This window comes from Lepeophtheirus salmonis, chromosome 1 (assembly GCF_016086655.4).
Source record: "Lepeophtheirus salmonis chromosome 1, UVic_Lsal_1.4, whole genome shotgun sequence".
NCBI lineage: Eukaryota > Metazoa > Arthropoda > Copepoda > Siphonostomatoida > Caligidae > Lepeophtheirus > Lepeophtheirus salmonis.
In genome coordinates, this window is record NC_052131.2 from 44,855,641 (window position 1) to 44,875,358 (window position 19,718).

Here is a 19,718-nt window from a genome sequence, read left to right on the forward strand (position 1 = left end):
TTAGATATTTCTTTACTTGTCTACCCACTTTTGATGTTGAAAGTAAATTTTGGGGAGTAGCTAGCTTCAGATCTCTTAATAATGCATTTCCATATGCTGCAGCAGAATTAACTGAAAAGGCATAGCTAATAAGAATTTGGCTAGATCCTCGGAGTTTGGTATTGTTTCTCTGTACTGCTGGTTGGTATATCATAATCATCCAAATTGCTTCTATAATCACCAAAAATGTATTTTATTTATTTTGATTCTTCTTTTTTCTTGTCCAAAGTAGCCTTTCTTTCTTTCTTTTACTTTCTCTATTTGTTTTAACATTTCCTCCTTTCTTTCTTACCTTCGAACATAATTTCTATAATTATCTCCGTAAGACTGAATTGATGCCTTGTTAATGAATGAAGCGATCATGAGTTTCTAAAAAAGTTTGGATCCATGTAGAAATGAAATTTATTATGCAGTATTTTTTTGAATGAGTCACATGTGCAATTTTTACTTTAAAATAATTAATTTCCTGATTATTATATCAAGAACATAAAGCAATATCAAAAAGATCTGACAACTTTTCCAAAACCTCAACAACAATAACATCACTATATCGGTTTTATACATTCATCTTCTTTACATGGTCCTTGATGACCAACAAGAATTTCCCAATTTTTTGCTTGGTGTACTTGATTTCGTGGGAAGGGATACTAGCTATCTCCCAAATACTTTTAACATTCTTCCGACGATTTCAAGATGTTCTTTTCTTGAAAGTCTTACTCCATTGGGATGTTGATATTTAAGGTAGAGGTTAAGTCTAGCTTACTTGGCAGAGCATTCAGGGGGAGATCGCGGGTACTTCCAAATAAAAAGTCCTTCTGAGTGTTTTTTGTTCCTGAAGCCATGACAAGTGCAAATAAGTAATATTTGTTTGTAGTTCGATAACTTATAGTTTTTATAAGAAATTGATTTAATCATAACTACCAAATGCGTAGTTATGTTCTTTGTTCTTTCAAGCACGCAGTAATTAATAATGACACTGGCAAGACTAAACAACCCCATGGGCAATATTGTTACTTTCTTTAAAGGTAAAATATTATTACTTTACACTATATTGATTTGATAAGGTGCACATGTGTAGTGAAAAAACCCCATTTTTTTAAATAAACAAATCGATTTTTTTAATAAAATAAAAAATGTTTTTTGACACCCATTTTACATAACAAAAAAAATAATTGTGTATGTAAAATCTTTTCTTGGGAATTTTTATAACTAACCTCAGGTAGCCCTTAGAATTTTTGCTGCAGAAAAAAAATATTAAGAATATTCTTGCCCATATTAAACCTCAACTCATGGTAGAAACGGATTCTTGGACTCGTAGAAATTGGTTTCATAAGACACACTCTTCTGTACAAGTTACAAACATAAATTTTTTGTATGTAACTTTAGTGAATATTATTAACTACACACTTTTACAGTAAATATAATTTTTGTATAAGTTGCAATCTATCATTTTTCATCAATCAGACTCTTTTTCTATATAAAGCATCGTTAGTATAACTACAGGACTAAGGACACCAATTACAGCCCTGTCTCTCAATATGTTTGAAAGTTATGGTCGATTATGTATTTTTTACCTTATCTTCTCAAATTTTAATGACCTCTTCCTGTGACCATATATAATCTTCACCCGAAGTTAGATCAAAATCGATTTGTAATTTTTCCCTTAATACTAGTGACCAATTGATCAATACACAAACAAACAAACTAACTAAGAGAGGTAAAAAACATATCTTCGTTGGTGGATGTAAAAATGAAATGTAATAATTTATACTACACTGTATCAATCCTCACGACCACCCCCAAAAAAAAAAAGAAAAAAAAAACTCTTACTATTGGCTCTTATATATCCTTAGTACTATCACTTTGAGTTTAAAAAAAAAGAATCATAAACCTCAAATAGCATACCACAATATATATGGATTAAAAAATATGTCAAGATGAGAAGTCCATTTTATTTTTTGTCAAAAAATTCCCAAAGAAAATTGCAAAAAACTTTTTATAATGATTTTGCAAAAAAAAAGTAGTAAATATAATTTATTGCCATTGTAAAGACGAACACAAACCTGCAAATGTTTTTTTTTTTGCTTTTTTGTACTTACAAAAACATAAAAGTTAGGGAGAACAATTTTGTCGAAAAAAAACCCTCTGTAACTGTTTCTTTTTTGCAAATATTGCAAAAATCAGATATTAAAATGTTACGGGAATTGAAAATACTTTCATGATATTTAGATTCTTAATTTTCATATGGCATTTCATTTTAAAAATGGACGTTTGATAAATAAAAAAAGAAAGAGAAAATGAAAAATTATTCAGAAAATAACAAATATTTCAGTTCATCATCAATTTTTATCTGTCAAATTTATATGCAAACGAATTTCTAGACAACTTTTTACAAACTTTATTCGATTTATGAATCCAATATTTCATCGGAAGTTCATTTTTTTGCACCTGAAAAAAAAAGCAATATTAATTTTCACCGATTTCTTTTTTTGCCCTTAATTTTGAATAAATTTGGAAAATTTAGTTATTCATATAGTTGTTTTATGAGACGCCAGTCACTTTTTGCTTTATAACTCAACCCCCTACTTATTTGTATTGAGCTCCACAAAATGGTTTTTGTATTTTGGGTATATGATAAGCCTCCCTTATATTACTCCTTCAAAATTAGCATCCCGCCCAGGTTTGAAAGAGGTACCCATGCAAAATTTCAGCCTCTCAGGTTTAACGGCGTGTGCACGCATAAACAACCCGCAAACAAACTCTATTATATATATAAATTAGTGATGGGAATTCCGGTGCTTTCGGCTCCCAAACGGCATTTCAAATATTTTTATAGCTTAAATAGACTTACATAGGCGTCTGCATGGGTGGGCTATAGCTATTCTTAAAATTTTCTTCGAGAAAATTTACTATTTATAATTGGATTTTTGATTTTTTTTTTGGACATTTTTCTTTAACAGCTGTTTATTTTTTGACAAAAATGTAATATTTGCTCTTTGATTTTTTTTTTTTTTTTCTTTAAAGCTGTTGATTTTTTTGTAAATTTGCTTTTCGATTTTTTTCCTTAAAGCTGTTGATTTTTGAAATTTTTTTCAAAAGAATTTTAATTTTTGCATTTTTCATTCTTAATAATTCCAAAAACAAAGGCCCTCTCCCAAAAAAAAAAATATATATAATCCTACTGAGCAACGATTCCTACAGCCCCCTCCCCGAGTCCTGTCGTTCAGTTCAAAGAACCAGTTCATAGAGCCGTTACGTTTGCGAACGACACATCACTAATATATAGATAACAGAGAAATAAAGTCAACTTTTTTGGGAGACATGTGATTTAATAATATTATATACATATGTTGTTATCTGTATTCAGTACATACAGGGTCTGAATTCTTTGTCGGCTCCATGTTGTAATATGTACAAATATATATTTAATTGAAATTTGCCTTTATATTTACTTGATACTTGCATTTGAAATTACGTGGGCGATATTACCAGGCAATATTAGTACATGAAACTGTTTTAATTTAAAAATAAATTATAAAAAATGATAGATTGATATGGTTTATTCCCTCTACTTTTTTAAAATCTAGGCCTGATCTGTTATATTTGCTATTTAGGTGCGCTCTCTTTTTCTCTAGTACTCCTTGTACTAACTTAAGAATAATGGTTAACTATTTTCGTCCATGAAAGATACGCAATAAGTTTTCCTACACATTTGGTTAATTGAAAATGATATCTTATATAGGACATTACATAATTTGGAACGTCTTTTAAGGACTAATAACTTGGACAGTTCTGGACTGGATGTGGAACAGGACCGATTTTAAGTCCCATATTAAGGACTGATAGAACCTAAATTAACATCCAATTTAATTGGTTCTTTGATATTTTGTCCTTACCCCTCCTTTTTTTCCCTTTGCTAACCCTTTTTGTCTCAATAAGAGAGTCAAACAGAAGTGAAAGTTGATAAGAAGTTACTTACACTAATACATTTAAAAAGAAAAGCAAGAGAAAAAAAGAAAAAAATTGCATGTGCTGGAGCATTAATCAATGAAACTTGGTTGTAAAAAAAAAGAAAAAAAAAGTCTACTGCTTTCATTATTACTTGCTTATTTTTATTAATCATACTATATAGAACAACTTCTTCTACGTCGAAATTGGAGGACTTTCTGCAAGTATGTACATGCTAAATACCTTCTCCCTCGCATTGTTGTCGCTTTCACTACCACAACCAACACTAACCTTGGTTTGTAAATTACAGGGGCGTTTATTGTACTTATTATTATGATACTTTTCTTATGCTTGGTTTGGTTGTTTTATTATTGTAGCATTGAGGGTCCCTGAAATACCTACAATCTAAATAGTAACAAGGCACATATCAATGGATCAATAACTTTTTCTTCTTTCTCAATGCATGGACTGATATGCCTTCTTGATACTTCATATTGAGGGCGCAGATATGATTTTTAAAACAGGGGTGGGTAGTGTTGTGTCGGTCCATACCAGTCTTAAGACCGATCCTTGTAATTTTCCATTAGAATATCAGTGGTTGATTAAGCCTAATAAGATATTTAAAATATGTATTTAGATTATTACACATATCTGACAAAAAATAATATATTTTTCATTATAAAACGAATTTATTATATTGTTACTTAGTTATATAATTTATTCTAGTATATAACGGAATGATTATATGATGTTTCTATAATATCAGATTATATGCTTGACATCAAGGGTGCATTCATGTATGCTCTGTGTGTCACTAGAAGCACTGCTTTCCAGGTGCTAAAAGATTCCTGGAAACAGGTGGACCTCTAACATCTATTTAGAACTCCTTGTGATAAAAATCCAGCCATTAATTAATGGTGTCTTCCATAGGATCCGAATCTGTTTTCACCAGGATGGGTACCAGCTCATGTACAAAAAATTATGGGAGAAAATCCACCTAGAATTAGTTCGTAGAAGTTGTGACTCAGTTTGAAAGATACTTTGAGCCGTAATAAAGAGCAGAGTATGCCAATTCGAATAAAATTTTGTGTATATCTAGTACTATTATTATGCTTTAAAAAGTGACTAGTTAAAAAAATTCTGGAACTTGTATATTCGTCATCATGTACTATCTTAAAAAGGAAAAAAAAACCCACCCACCATGACGTGACGAGGGATCGATGTTAGCTTTTTTAAAAGGAAAGGTCGACAAGTGGGAACCGAATAAATTGGTCCTTGGTCATAGGTAACAACACTAACTGAATTGGTTAGCAGGACTGATTTAGAGATCTAATTAAATAAAATGGTCCCAAAAAAAAACCAGTTGCAATGTTCCATAATTTTATGACTGAATCGCAATATAATTAATCAACACACTTACAATTTTTACAAAGTTGTAAGAAGTTTTTCAAGTATATATCTATTATTGTTAAGAGTATTCCATTAATAGCCAGTAGGTAGAAAATGGATTTAGCTATGCTGTACATTTTTTTAGTTTTTTAAGATGAATGACAAGAATTTTCTATTTTTTCCCCTCCCAAATTCCAAATACAATTTGGGGTGTGAGTAGAAAAGAAAAGAATACGCCTGAGAATTTCAATTCTTATGTCTTCATTTCCTTTCTTGTCAATCAAGATAAATAGCTTTTCTCGAAATTATTAATAGTTTCTATACATCCCTTATTATATTTTTCCATATTAAAGACATACTTTTTTGTTTCATGATTCTCGACCCCTTTTATAACTGCAAAAGTGCTTTTGTTTACCATTGACTCCACTTTACTTATCACAATTACTATAGAGAAGATAATTGTGAATATGCCGAAGTTGTTCCTTCTACTTATCTACTACTCCTATTTTATCTTGTTTTTATATACAAATGTATCGATGTTGTGTATGACAAGGTGTAATACACAACAGTCGATCTATCCATGCATAATATATACAGAATTCTTAGGTAGGTATGAGGTATGTTTTTCCTCTTTCTGCCTCTTCTAAGAAGAGTAACAAAATATAGTGTTCTTTCATTTAACATTATTCGGAATGTATTCCTACTGAGAGGGGCTCTTTTTTCTTTTCATTTCTAGTCCTTCTCTCCTTTTCTCTTTTATTACATACAGTTGCAGATGTCTTGTTTTATCGAGATTAAACATGCATACTCCCCTGATTCCTCCCCCTTCTTCTTTCTCTTTTAGTATTTCTCCTTCTCCCCTTTCCTTGTTCTTAAACATAATATTATATTATATTTATATATAACAAGCTGGTGGTGTTCAGTACAATTAAAGGAGGTAGTAGTAAATCTTTAGGTTTAAAGTTTTAGGTAGCAGTAGAAAAAACAGCTGCAAGCTGCTGCTGTTACCACCAGTATCAACCTACTGTACTGCCACTATTTATTTTCTTCCTTTCCCTCTATTTTACTTCCAGCTGCAGCACCATTCAATAAATCTGTTTATAATATAAATGGCGGATATTGTACTTACTTTTTTATAATTGTATCTGGACTCTCATTCTCTAGCTCTATGTTCATCTTATTTCATTTTGACGCACATATAATGTACTCTTGAAATGAAAGGAAAAAATATTATGTTTAATGCTTATAATTAAATAATTTATACAAAAGCGTTTCTATGTATGTAGTAGAATGTAAGAGGGGATGAAAAAACACTTAGTTGTCTAGATACTTACATTTTATTAACAAAGCTGATCAAAAAATAACTTTCTCTCTCTTTAAAAAAATAGTCCTAATATCTTCTCGTCAATCCAGCTTTATCACTTAAAATTATCATTATTTTTATGAATATATTATGAATGATCATGTTACTCCTTTTCAACAAGAATTAATTTATTTTTGTTTAATTCCTTTTTAGACATTTGTCATGCAAAATTGGGTTTAAAGGATGGTCGAATCCCAGACTCGGCTCTCAAAGCAAGCTCAAGTCATGATCCACCCTCTGTCGGTCCACAAAATGCAAGGTAAATCAGTAATCCTAATAATAATATCATATCATGTGTACACATAATACTTACGTATCCTCCGTGTTGGTGGTGATGTTTTTTGTTGATGTTGACCGACGGGATCACCTCTGTATGTGGGTTGGAAACGTGTTTTTATTTCATTTTTGTTTTTTTATGTGATCAAATAAAAAGATTACAACTACTCACTCCTGCGCAACTGTTGTTTTGTGTTCATTTATTTTATAAAATACACTTTTACAAGAAAGGCTTAATACAATAGTGAATATATAAATTTATATTTGTTAAGGAGAAGAAGTACCCTTTCACTAAGTAGGTCAATTTTCCTAAGGAGAAAAGAACCAAAGGCAAAGGGAAGTAGGAAATATATTTTTATTCCATTTTTATGTAGAGGAGAACGAGGACAGTTGCAAGACTTTTGTTTTTGACTCAATTTAGATAGCTTGATTCAAGGTTATTAAGTTTTGAACTTCACTTTGTGTGAGATTTATATGTCAAAAATGATTTGTGACTCTATCAAACATATGACGTCAAACTTTGGGAAATCGGAGGACCTACTTTAAATATCCTCCTGTTTTGTATAAATCAAATATTATACAGATTTTTAATTTATTCAATAAAAAATAAATTTATGTAGACTTTACATTGTACATCTTAGTCGCTTCTTTTGATAATTGTACTGTAAAACACCCTTCTATTATTAAATGAATAGTTTAGATCAAAAAAATAATATTAGGTGCATAATATAAATGCGTGAGATACTCAATGTGTAGTGTGAGAACACATGAAAATGCGTGAGACTTGAGAGTATTGCAAACCTACATAGTATGCCATTGTATTATTTTAATCTATTTAGAGATGATACAAGTCAGTAGTTTTTTCACGAATTACATTTGATTACAAATTTAGTTAGAGTTTTAAAAAAATTGAGTTTGAGTGAGAAATTTCGAAAATTATACTATCCATCAATATGTTAAAAAGAAATATAAAATTAACGTAGTCACCCTCACATTTTGAAGATTGTTTCGGAATAAAGCAGTTTAGCTATCATGACGTTTCATTAAATTAGCGGTCAGCAGCTATGAGACGAAGAAAATAAAACAAACTCCACTCACTATCTCGTAATGATATAGACTGGGATTACTACGATGTTGATCCTCAATGCTACTCCGAGTCCAACAAATCTTCAGTCTTGCTTTTCGTCTTTCATGAACTAGTGATTACTTTTTACTTTCATGTTCTCTTTTCATAGTACAAGAATTATTATGATACAACTACAAAGAATATCCCTCTTCTATTATAATTTTTTTTTTCATCGAGGATCATTGTTATGGATGTGAATATTGGCTAAACTTTAGGGCTGTAGCTTTTTATGTTTGTTGCAACTACTCTCTGTATCACCTACTACAATTGTACTCGTATATATATTATAAGCCTATAAAAAATACTCACCAACAAAGAAACAACCCTTTCTTGTACACGAATTCTACATAATATATATTATTTCTATGTGCATTATATGTTAGGGCGGAACTCATTTTTATATTTTCAATATGTTGAGTCGGTAAAATCTCAAAATGTTTATTTTGGCCTAAAGATATTATTCGCAAATTTTGAGCTGTTTTGAAAAGTATTTGTGTTTTTGCTTTGATATCGTCTATCTACTAAACTGTAAATACAGCTTTTTGACAAAAATAGCAGACTTAGTTAAACGAAATAGCTATCAAAAATATTTTATAAATTTTTATAGAAATTTAGCTCAAAAAATGATAGTTTCAGTTGAATTAATCGTAGCTCACCGCCTATCTCTTTGTTCGTTATTGTATCACTGTCTAAATATGCATATTTTTACAAAGGTAAACCAAAAAAATGTGATTTTTGATTAACTTGACGACATTTTTTGAGCTAATTAAAAAAAAAAAAAATTACTTATCTTATTTACCTAACCAAATTTTATCAAAAAAACCATAAATTTATGTACAATAAAAAAGTTTACAATTTTTTTAGTAGGAGTAACTTTTGTAAAGAAATTGATTCATTTGAGGCCGAAGGCAACAGAGGACTAAACAGTATACTTAGGCATATGTATGTAACTTTTTAACATTACAAAGTATCAAAAGGATATCTTTGGACTAAAGGGAACATATTGCGCCACTATAACACAGTCTTAAACCTATTTATGCGTTTCTAAGCAAATTTGGATCTAACAAATATTTTGTAGAATGTATCTACAAAACCAATTTCTCCTTCATGATGACAATATATAATTGAGTTCCTCGGTGCCCTCAATTTATTTTTATTCTTACAAGTATGTATATATTTTAATATCTATAATTGCAGACTTCATTCAGATTCCGGTGGTGGAGCCTGGTGTCCTGAGAGAGCCATAAGTCAGGAAACAATCGGCGAAGAATATCTTGAAATAGATCTAGGATCCTTGACTATTATTACTGGAATATTGAGTCAGGGTCGCTTTGGAAATGGGCGTGGACAAGAATATGCAGAAGCTTATAAAATACACTATACTCGAGCTGGAATGACAGATTTTAAAGAATACAGGGATAGTCTAGGAAGAACGGTAATTTCAGTTTGACTCTACAATGATTAATATATTGTCAATTCACTTTTATTCTTTCATCAGATTCTCCCAGGGAATGTCAACACCTACAATGTTGCAAATAATACGCTTCTGCCCTCCATATTTGCGGATAAAATACGACTTTTTCCTTATAGTGAACACACTCGGACTGTATGCATGAGAGTTGAGCTCCTGGGCTGTCTCTTCACTGAGGGAGTCCTGGCCTACTCTATTCCTCAAGGAATGGTCCGAGGAAGTGTTTTAGAGCTGATGGATCATACATATGATGGTCAAGAAGATTCTCTTACAGGAGAACTGAGTGGTGGACTTGGGCAACTCGTGGATGGACGCTATGGGAATGACAACTTCAAGTCTCTTGGGGAAAATGGGCATATGAAGGGCTATGACTGGATTGGTTGGAAGAAAAAAGGAAATTCCTTCAACATGATGTTTAACTTCGATACGATGCGCACATTTCATACTGTGGATATTCATGCTAACAATCATTTCACAAAGGATATTTCCGTTTTCTCAAAGGCAAAAATTTATTTTTCCAATGAAGAAGGGAAATTTGCGGATGACCGTGTTGTGGAATTTAAGTACATGCCAGATGTTGTCTTGGAAAATGCTAGAAATGTTTCCATTAATCTCAAGGGAGAGCATGGACAATATGTGATGATTCAATTGACATTTGATAAAAAATGGATCTTGATTAGTGAAGTTACTTTTAGGTCAGAGCCAAGGGCTCAAATCCTGTTCACTGAACCTCCTCCTCAAGTCTATGAGGATATTCATCATCGAAATGACTATAGGGATGAAATTCATTTAAATATTGAGGGAAAAGATTTTGATCTTCGCAATCACGGTAATAATAAATCCCCCTCTTCTCCTCCCACGGATGCCTCTACAGATCAGGCTGGAATTTTGATTGGGACCCTTATTACATTCATCGCTATCCTTTTGGCTGGAATTGCCTACGTGTCCTACAGAAACTCTCGTAGAAACTCAGATAAAACAACTCCCACGCATCATCCTATATTGTCATCCAAGTTTGCGGATCACTTCTTTGGGCCAAGTGACTCTCAGGGAGCAGCTGACCGTCGAAGAAGGGGGCGAAATGGAGGGGGAAATAACAATAATAAAATGTTTTTCCCTTCTCATCAACATCTTCATCAACGCATTGTTGAGACCCCTCCAGTCAGACAGGATACAATCTATGAAGAGCCTTCAGCCCTTTATTCTGCTGCTGGATTCTTAAGTCTAAATCGTAAGTTTAGCACTGATCCCCTTTCTGAAGATGGAAGTGATGACTATGCCGAGCCAAATGCGCTTATTCCCGTGACTGAGAACCCTTATGCATCGACTACTCTAACGAAGAAGTCATTGATTCGAAATGATGATATTCTATCATCTAGACCTCTTGTCAAACCTGCGAGCTTGCCTATCAGTCATTATTCGAGACCTCTTTCTCCTACTTCCAAAATTCCTCGTAGTCCATCCGGAGGCTCGAACTCTACTCTTCAAAATACAAGCATCCACAGTAACAATAATCATCCAAACATTAATACTCCTCCATCTACATCCTCCAGGTTTAGTCCTAATAATAAACATGGTGGTCTTTTGGTTGGAGATCATAGGGATCTTGCTACAACTACTAATACAAGCAGTAGTAGTAGTAGCAGTAATGGCCGAAGAAAATCAAAAAGCTCTCAAAATAACACTAATAACTGTGTGCTAAATATGGTGGATAATTTTCAGAGGGCTCCTCCGAATCGAGGAACAAAGTTCATTAGTCCTACGAGCACAACAACGTCTAATAATACTGTTACGGAAGGAGATGAGTCTTGCTTTGATGAGAACACGACAACGCCCACTGCGTCCGCTCTTCCTCGTTACAATCTTCCAGACTTGAACAAACTATATGCTCAAATAAATGAGAACAAAAATGATTCCCTCGTTATTGGGAGCACAATGTCCCCTAGACCGGAAACCAGTGTGGATACGCTGAATGTTGAGCTCAACGAAATTAAGCGATCTGAACTGTGTATTCTTGAAAAGTTAGGAGAGGGCCAGTTTGGTGAGATTCACTTATGTAAATGGAAAAAAGAACTAGTTGCTGTGAAATCCTTAAAAGGAGGTTGTGATACGTCCACGAGGTCAGATTTTGAACATGAAGCCCGTATTCTGACGACGCTTACTGATCCTAACCTTGTCAGAGTCTTAGGTGTTTCTTTTAAAGACGATGTTTATTGCATGATATGTGAGTACACAGAGAGGGGGGATTTGTATCAGTTTCTTCAGGATCATGTGGCGGAAACCACGCTCTCGAAATCACCTGGTGTTCCTACTCTTAGGTATTATAATTCCATTTCTTACCTCTATATGTGAAACATTTATCATAATGTATATTTCTTCTATTTTTTAGCTATGGATGTCTTATTTATTTAGCTGCTCAAATTGCGTCTGGAATGAAATATCTCGAGTCTTTGAACTTTGTTCATCGGGATTTGGCGACAAGGTAATTTGAAATTCACAATATACATTTCTACATAAATGTTAACTTAAATATTTTATCTTTCTAACTTATGTTACTAGAAATGTTCTTGTCGATGTAACTGCTCGTGGTATCGTCCTCAAAATATCAGACTTTGGAATGAGTAGATCAATGTACAAAAATGATTACTACAAGAGTCAAGCTGGGTGCCTTCTTCCAATTCGATGGATGGCTTGGGAATCTGTTCTTATGGTGAGATATTTAATATAAACTACACATGTGACGATATTTTAGCATGAATTCATACTAATTCTGATAAATAAGCAGAAAAGGGGAAGAAATCAATGAATATTCCATCTCCAGCATATGTTTGTAGAGATCATGTTTCGATATGAAATACAATTTCAAATACCAAAATGATGAGATAATAACTAATCCATAATACAAATTATTGAGCAATTTTTTTAAGAGGGTAAATATTAGTGTTCATACATTTTTCGGTTCACTCTTAAGAGATATGAAACAACTACGGTCTCAAACCGTGTACCCTTATTGAAATCGTAGATCGAAATTTCCTTTTCTAAACTAATGTCATACAATTTTTTCATTTCCAAAAAACAGTCACTTTTTCGGGACGGATCAAGACCGATCTTTTTATATAGGCTGCATTTGATAATGAGGCCAGTTAAGACCGAACTTGAACAAAAATAGTTCGATCTTGCAAAAAATGACAACAGTCTCAGGCCGTTCTAAGATTTCAATACCGAAACGTAACACTAGGAAATATGCTTGAACTGATGTCAACTTCTTTTTTTCTAAATGTCTCTACATAAATTCATGCAGGAATATCCCACATATTTTTATAGTATATTATGATAATTCATCCATACACAATGTTCCATTATTTAGGGCAAATTTACAACCAAGAGCGACGTTTGGAGCTTTGCAGTCACTCTTTGGGAGATCCTAACATTTGCTCGTGAACAGCCCTTTGAATCTCTCAGTGATGATAAAGTAATTGCAAGCCTCTCTAGTGTATACCAAAACGGTGTCTCCCTGGTTCATCTCCCCACTCCGTATGGATGTCCTCGGGAAGTGAGAGATTTGATGACTGAGTGCTGGCAAAGAGAAGAGAGTGAGAGGCCTTCATTCCAAGAGATACATCTTTTCCTTCAAAGGAAGAATCTTGGATATAGTCCCTCTCATGATATATCATTTCTAAATAAGTGCAAGCAGAACAATAAACAAAGCAAACATTAATGTTTAATGAAGAGGAAGATGCTGGATGATACTGGTGGTTGTGGTGGTGATGATCTCAAGTTTTGTTTTTTAAAGTCTCTCATTGGAGAAAGGGTCGTCATATGGGGTACGCGATGACGTATAATAAATATATCATTTTTTTAACAAAAATAAACAAAAGAGACAATCCGGTTTATTATTACCAAATATTTACATATCTTACACACACAAAAAAAAAAGATTTCCTTTACTGGCAATATTTGTACGTATATTATCTAAAAAAAATAAGCCTTTTACTAATAATAGTATGCATTCAGATGATTTATACTTCGACGACTCTCTCCAAAAACGGAAAAGTATTAAGTAAAGAAAAGAAACGAAACGAAATTTGCTGACCAAAACAAATTATTTAAAAAAGTATATCTACATACATATATATCATATCACTCCACGAAAGTGAACATTTAATCAATTTCTAGTCATTTTTCATACATAATTAATTATTATTGTAATAATGAGGATAATATACTTATTCATATACTCACTCTTTTGTCCCTTTTATTTATCGTGTGTGGACATTTCCCCGAAGAAATAATAAATATATTAGATTATAATTTTTAGTCTGTTTATGATTGCTTTCGAGTAAAAAACAAAAATACTCATTACAACTAATGATGCACCTTTGATTCATTTGATAGGTTCAAAAGATAGTTGATGACTGATTAGATAGATCTGATTTGAATGGAAATAATAATTAAAATTGTTATTTATATAGAGTATTAGTGAGTACTTTCATTAAGTAATACTAATATCCTTAATAAAAAATATTTTTGTATTATAACCTACTACCGAGTAGTACCTTAAGTACTTCACTTCGAACAAGATCAGAATAAGTTATTAATATGGTAGGTATATACTGTTAAAACAATAGCAGGAAATCCTTGAAATTTAAATTAATATATCTTTTATATTAATAAAAAAAACCTTATTTGTAGGTACATATCTTTGTCTAGATGTATGAAAACCAGTCACATGGTGACCTGCATATAGTGCTCTCTGATGCAAATCATATACCAATATAGTATAAAGAAAGAAAAAAAAAGTATAATATACATGGAGCACTATATAAAATGAAAGAAGTTTAGTTCAACTTATATTAATTAAGTAAAAAAATGAAGTACTTTATGCAGAATTTAAAAAAAAAAATAATGTGACATTAGATTAGGCTTAGAAAGGAGCTAAAGTTCTCTCTGGCTCATCAAATCATATTATATAGGCAGCTTATATAGTTAAGCAGGCATAAAGTAATATTATTCTATCTCTTGAGTCAACAAATGAAAACATCTGATTGGGAAATATATACTTTTTTATTCTAAAAAGCAAAAAGAGATAGAAATACTCGTATATATCAAAGAAGCTTTAAGAAGATTCCTTAGCCACTTCCATCCATAATTTGGGAGTAGGCAACATCAATTGATATCGACCTCCAACAAGAACAAGAACAAGAAGACATTTTCATATACTCGTAGTGAATATATAATGAAAATCTTTTTTATTTGAAGATTTCAGGATTTAATTGTATTTATTATAATATTATATCCACAAATGTTGAGAAAAATTTTGCCTCGAGATATGAGTAGTAAAGTCAAAACATATTGGGGTATGTTTACTCAAATCTACCATCACTACTTTCTCTTTCTAATCATTTTTCTTTTTTTTCTCTCTCTCTCTTTCTATACCAAGAACTTTTTTCCCCTAGACTCAACTAGATATTAAATATGCTGTAGCATAGAAAAGTATAGATATAGGAAATCAATGAATTATATACTAAAAAATTTTATTTTTCTAATTTTAATCTGAAAGAGTATGAATCTATGAAATAGCTAAGAATGAATTATACTAATTTATATGTTTTCAATATAAACCCAAGATATTTTTAACGACCACGTCCACCACCCTGATATAATTAAAATAACAATTTTTGATATATATATATATATATAGAAGTTTTATTTATATGATAATATTTTAATTATTGAAGCCACCCAATTGCAGTTTCTTGGGATGCAAGAACATTGAAGATATCTGCACTCATGTTTCTTCTACTAAATTCACGAATAGAATGTGACTATGGGGAATTAAGAGTATAGTCATGACCGTTGGTGTACTTTGAACGATCCAAATTATCATGCTGATGTATTTATGTATTGTATGATGCATTTTAATATATTGGGCTGCTGCAGGATTAATATCTAGTTGAGTCTAGGGAAAATAAGTTCTTGGTATAGAAAGAGAGAGAGAAAAAAAAGGAAGAATAACTAGAAAGAGAAAGTGGTGATGGTATATTTGTAAACGTATTGTACTCGTATCTTGAGTGGTCAGTACTTTAGTTTCATTTTCTTAATCAAGAGAAAACAATATAATCATAGATGAAAATAATATGATAATTTTTTTAGTTGCTACCAGAATATAATATGGATTGTATTTTCCAAAGTTGTAATCATTACTCATTTATTCTTGAAGAGAGGAGAATAATTATACAGTCACTTGTTGGTGGAAAAAGAAAAGTAACATTGATGATTTGTAGCAGAGTTAATCTAATGAAAGGTCATGACAGCTATGCTACTGTACTCCTAAACATTCTTCAAATTGTCAGGGCTATTATTTAGTTCTTGAAGAGAATATATATATAAAGTAGTAACTAGTTCGTGAGTTCATAAGATACAGAAGTAAAAATGAGGGATTACCCGGGAGTTATAAGTGTTGGACTCGGAGTAGTATTGAAGATTGACATTAGAGTAATTTCAAGGTATATGCATTTGTTATATACTAGTGATGGGACGGTTCCAAAAAATCCCGATGCTGATTCTAGTAAAGAATAGCAATTCCGATTTTAAATAATAGTTTTAAAGTAGTATTTTGTAATTAGGGCCATCCACAGGATCATATTTAAGGGGGGCTTGGTTTTTGGAATTTTTTAAGAAATCTAAAAATTATTATTTTTTTTTAAAAAAATTTCAAATATACAATTGGAGATTGAATTTTTTTTAAATCCACAACTATTCACAAAAAATTTCAAAAAACTATGGCTATTCTCAAAAAATTTCAAAACCCTATGATTATTCTCAAAAAAAAATCAAAAATCCCCAGCTATTTACCAAAAAGAAAAATTATTTGGAGAAAAATTTCCAAAATCAACAGCTATTCCCAAAAAAAATTTTTTTTTTTGAAAAAAAATCATAAATGAAAGTTAAAATTTTTTGAAAGGAAAATTTCAAAGGTTACATTTTCTAGTAAAGAGCAAAAATTCCTTAATTTGGGCGGATTTTTTTTCAAAGGTTACATTTTCTAGTAAAGAGCAAAAATTCCTTAATTTGGGCGGATTTTTTTTCATAACTTAGAAAAGTAATAAATAGTTAAATACCAGTAATAAATAAGAACCGAATCGCAAATTAAACATTATTTTACCAATGCTGATCCCGATTCCAGAAAAAAACATCCGATTAATCGTCCCATCCCTACTATATACGATACTGGCAAGACATTTTTTATGTTACGAGTGCGAGAATTTTCGTGTTTACATCCTAAATTGTATTTTTTTTATTCCAAAGCTCCTATCATCAGGGGTATTACCACTTAAGCTCCCCCAAAAAGTTTGTGACTCCCCCACACCCAAAAAAAAAAAAATATATATATATATATATTGGTGCATGTAAAAACATGATTTTTTTCAAAATCTTTCCCAAAACTTTTGAAAGCTGTTTCATATTCCTTGATTTCTACGTTTAAATCCAATTTTAATATCCAATGGCGGTTAAATGATTTAAGAACTGTTATAAAAGCATGTTATACAACCAAACTTTGAGCAGAAACCCATACAAAGATTGAACAAAGTTGATCGATTATTCACTTCGAAGCAAGTCCAACTTGAACTTTAAGACCAACTCCCGATTCTTACTTGAACTTTAAGACTGAGTCCTGAGTATAATGAGAATTGCAAGTGCGAATCCGGTAAGTCTTGAATAACTTGGATATATATATGTAAATCAATCTTTATGAACACTACGACAAAAAGATAAAAAAAAACCACTCTCATATTCACTCTCATGGTCCACATACTAAAGTATAGTAACAATGGAAACCTAAGTAATATTAAAAAATTAATTTAGAGCTGTTTGAGTAGTGTTTAAATATATATTTACATTTATTAAAACAAATAAATTAATTAATGAAATTAAACATTGACAAAGGAATGGACATTAATATTAGTTATACAAATTAATAAAGTGGGAGAAGGATTCTCATTCTGAATTGGAATGAATGAATATACAAAGTTGTATTATTAATATTGTTTGGTAAATATCACTTAAGTTTACTACTACAAATGAAGTTACTTTTCACTTGTAATTGTATCATATTATGAAAATACACTAAAAAATCCGTTGAAAAGAATGTACATATAAGACACTGGTTAAGGTCTCATAACTTGGCTTGAGATCCATTGGAGGTGTGAATACCCAGTTCTACATATATAACTCTTGTGATGTAAGTCTCATGAGTGACTACGTTGTGCAACCTGCTTCCTACTCTTCAAATAAGAAAGAAGGTTAATGAAGAGACGAAGAACATCGTTCTCATCTCTCTATTTCAATTCTAGGTTGCTCCAAATGTACATTTTTACTCCCTTACTCTCTCATTTACTCGTGCTCTCCTACGATCCCACCTTACAGTGCCTCCTCAAATTCTCTCAGTCATTTGCTTCACCACATCCAACCATCTCTTCTACTGAAACATCCTAGCTCATAACGAAGAGAAAATCACTGATATTGCCTAATGAGATGTTTCATGTTATGCCTATTTGTCATACCATGAGTCTTTTCCAATATGAATAATCCATCATGTCTAAAGATAATTGATAATTAAGTGAATAGCACTGTTTCCATTCGAATTAAGTGTTGTGTTTTTTTGTTTTTTTCTTTAATCATATATTTATTAATATAACTTATTTTGTCTCTGGTTCGAACACATTAGTCATTAACAAAGGTGAAAATCTAGTGTGGAATGGGCATGTTAAAAAAAAAGAAACCAAAAATCCACATGGTAAACCTAACTGTTTGAAGAATTTTTGGAAAAGAGAAAGATTAATGCTCATAAAGTTTCATTAGATCACCTACAATCAGCTGTGACAAGAGAGGAAGGAAAAAGGATATAAAGGAGGATATTTGTCAGAATTACTCCGATGTCGATCCCCATTCTACTCTGATTCCAACAAGTACTTACTATAATAACTCTGTATCAAATCCTCAGAGTTATGGTTCTTCTTTTATGAGTCACACAGGTTAATAATATTATTGAATCTATTTAGGAAAGGATATTCACTACTCAAGAATTAAATAATAATGACAACTGCACAGGAAAATAAAATTCGTTCTTTATCCTACCAATTATAAATTAACGGACCAGTTAAAAAACACACCGGATTTACATGCTTGGTCATTGATAAGCGAGATTATTATTTATTTAAATAAAAGAAGGCTTCTTCCGCCGGGCGAGCTTTATCCTATACGAATTTTCTCTATGCGAGTAATCCCAGTACGAACTTTCTCTATGCAAATTTTCTGTAGGTGAGCTTTCATAGATCCGATACTAATGTGTACGCAAGGAAACGAGCGTCTGAGGAATACATTGACGTATCTTTGTTTATTGCGTCAAAGGCTGTTTTCCTCGGAGTCGAAGTCTATTCTCGACATTGATGATGCTATTTTTCTTGTGTTGGGATTAAATTTTTGACGAGTTCTCTTGGAACGTTTCGCTAGAATATTTACAAGAGTCCAACTTCGTGAACAGGCCTTCTTCCTCGTTAATATGAAACACTCTTATTGCTGATTCCATGACAACTTCTATGGCCAACATCCTATGAGATTCTTCTAATAGAAAACGATGTCTAGGATCGAGATAAAGCAATGCCAAGAATAGTAAATTTGACAAAAGTCATTCTTCTCGTTTTGTTATGGACTCTTCTCCACATATACCTATTGCAGAAAAGAGCTTTTTTATATAGACTCATAGTAAATTCACCATCTTATTGTTGTTCTTCGTCTTCAAGTTCACTTGCAAATCCTTCACTTAGCAAATGAACTGTCTTTAGCCTAGCTGAGGCATTATTGGTAAAACAACCAACCAACAACTGTTGTTTGGATATATTAAATGCTTTCATAATATTTTCCACCTTAATTCGTGTGTCGTGGTTTGTATGCTTCCACTTCTTATCAACAACAATTCAAAGTGTATAAAGTTGTAGCTCCTCACACTTCTTCCTATTTTATTTAGGCAGTCGAATATTTATAGCCAGGAAATTCTTTAGGTGACGTGTGGTACCATCCATCTTCATGAAAATTATTTTCCCTTT

General features: G+C 31.8%; 1 protein-coding gene across 1 annotated transcript in view; it reads left to right on the forward strand.

The window, feature by feature from the left end:
- The window catches only part of LOC121131733 (discoidin domain-containing receptor 2), a 34,675-nt gene extending 20,822 nt beyond the window's left edge, over positions 1-13,853 (forward strand). Inside the window, exons 3-8 of the mRNA XM_040727091.2 lie at positions 6,893-6,998; positions 9,339-9,576; positions 9,640-11,930; positions 12,002-12,094; positions 12,172-12,322; positions 12,980-13,853. Of these exons, the coding sequence (XP_040583025.2) occupies positions 6,893-6,998; positions 9,339-9,576; positions 9,640-11,930; positions 12,002-12,094; positions 12,172-12,322; positions 12,980-13,330 (3,230 nt within the window). The 3' untranslated portion in view covers positions 13,331-13,853. The remainder of the gene's footprint in view (positions 1-6,892; positions 6,999-9,338; positions 9,577-9,639; positions 11,931-12,001; positions 12,095-12,171; positions 12,323-12,979) is intronic.
- The last annotated feature ends 5,865 nt before the right edge of the window (positions 13,854-19,718 follow it).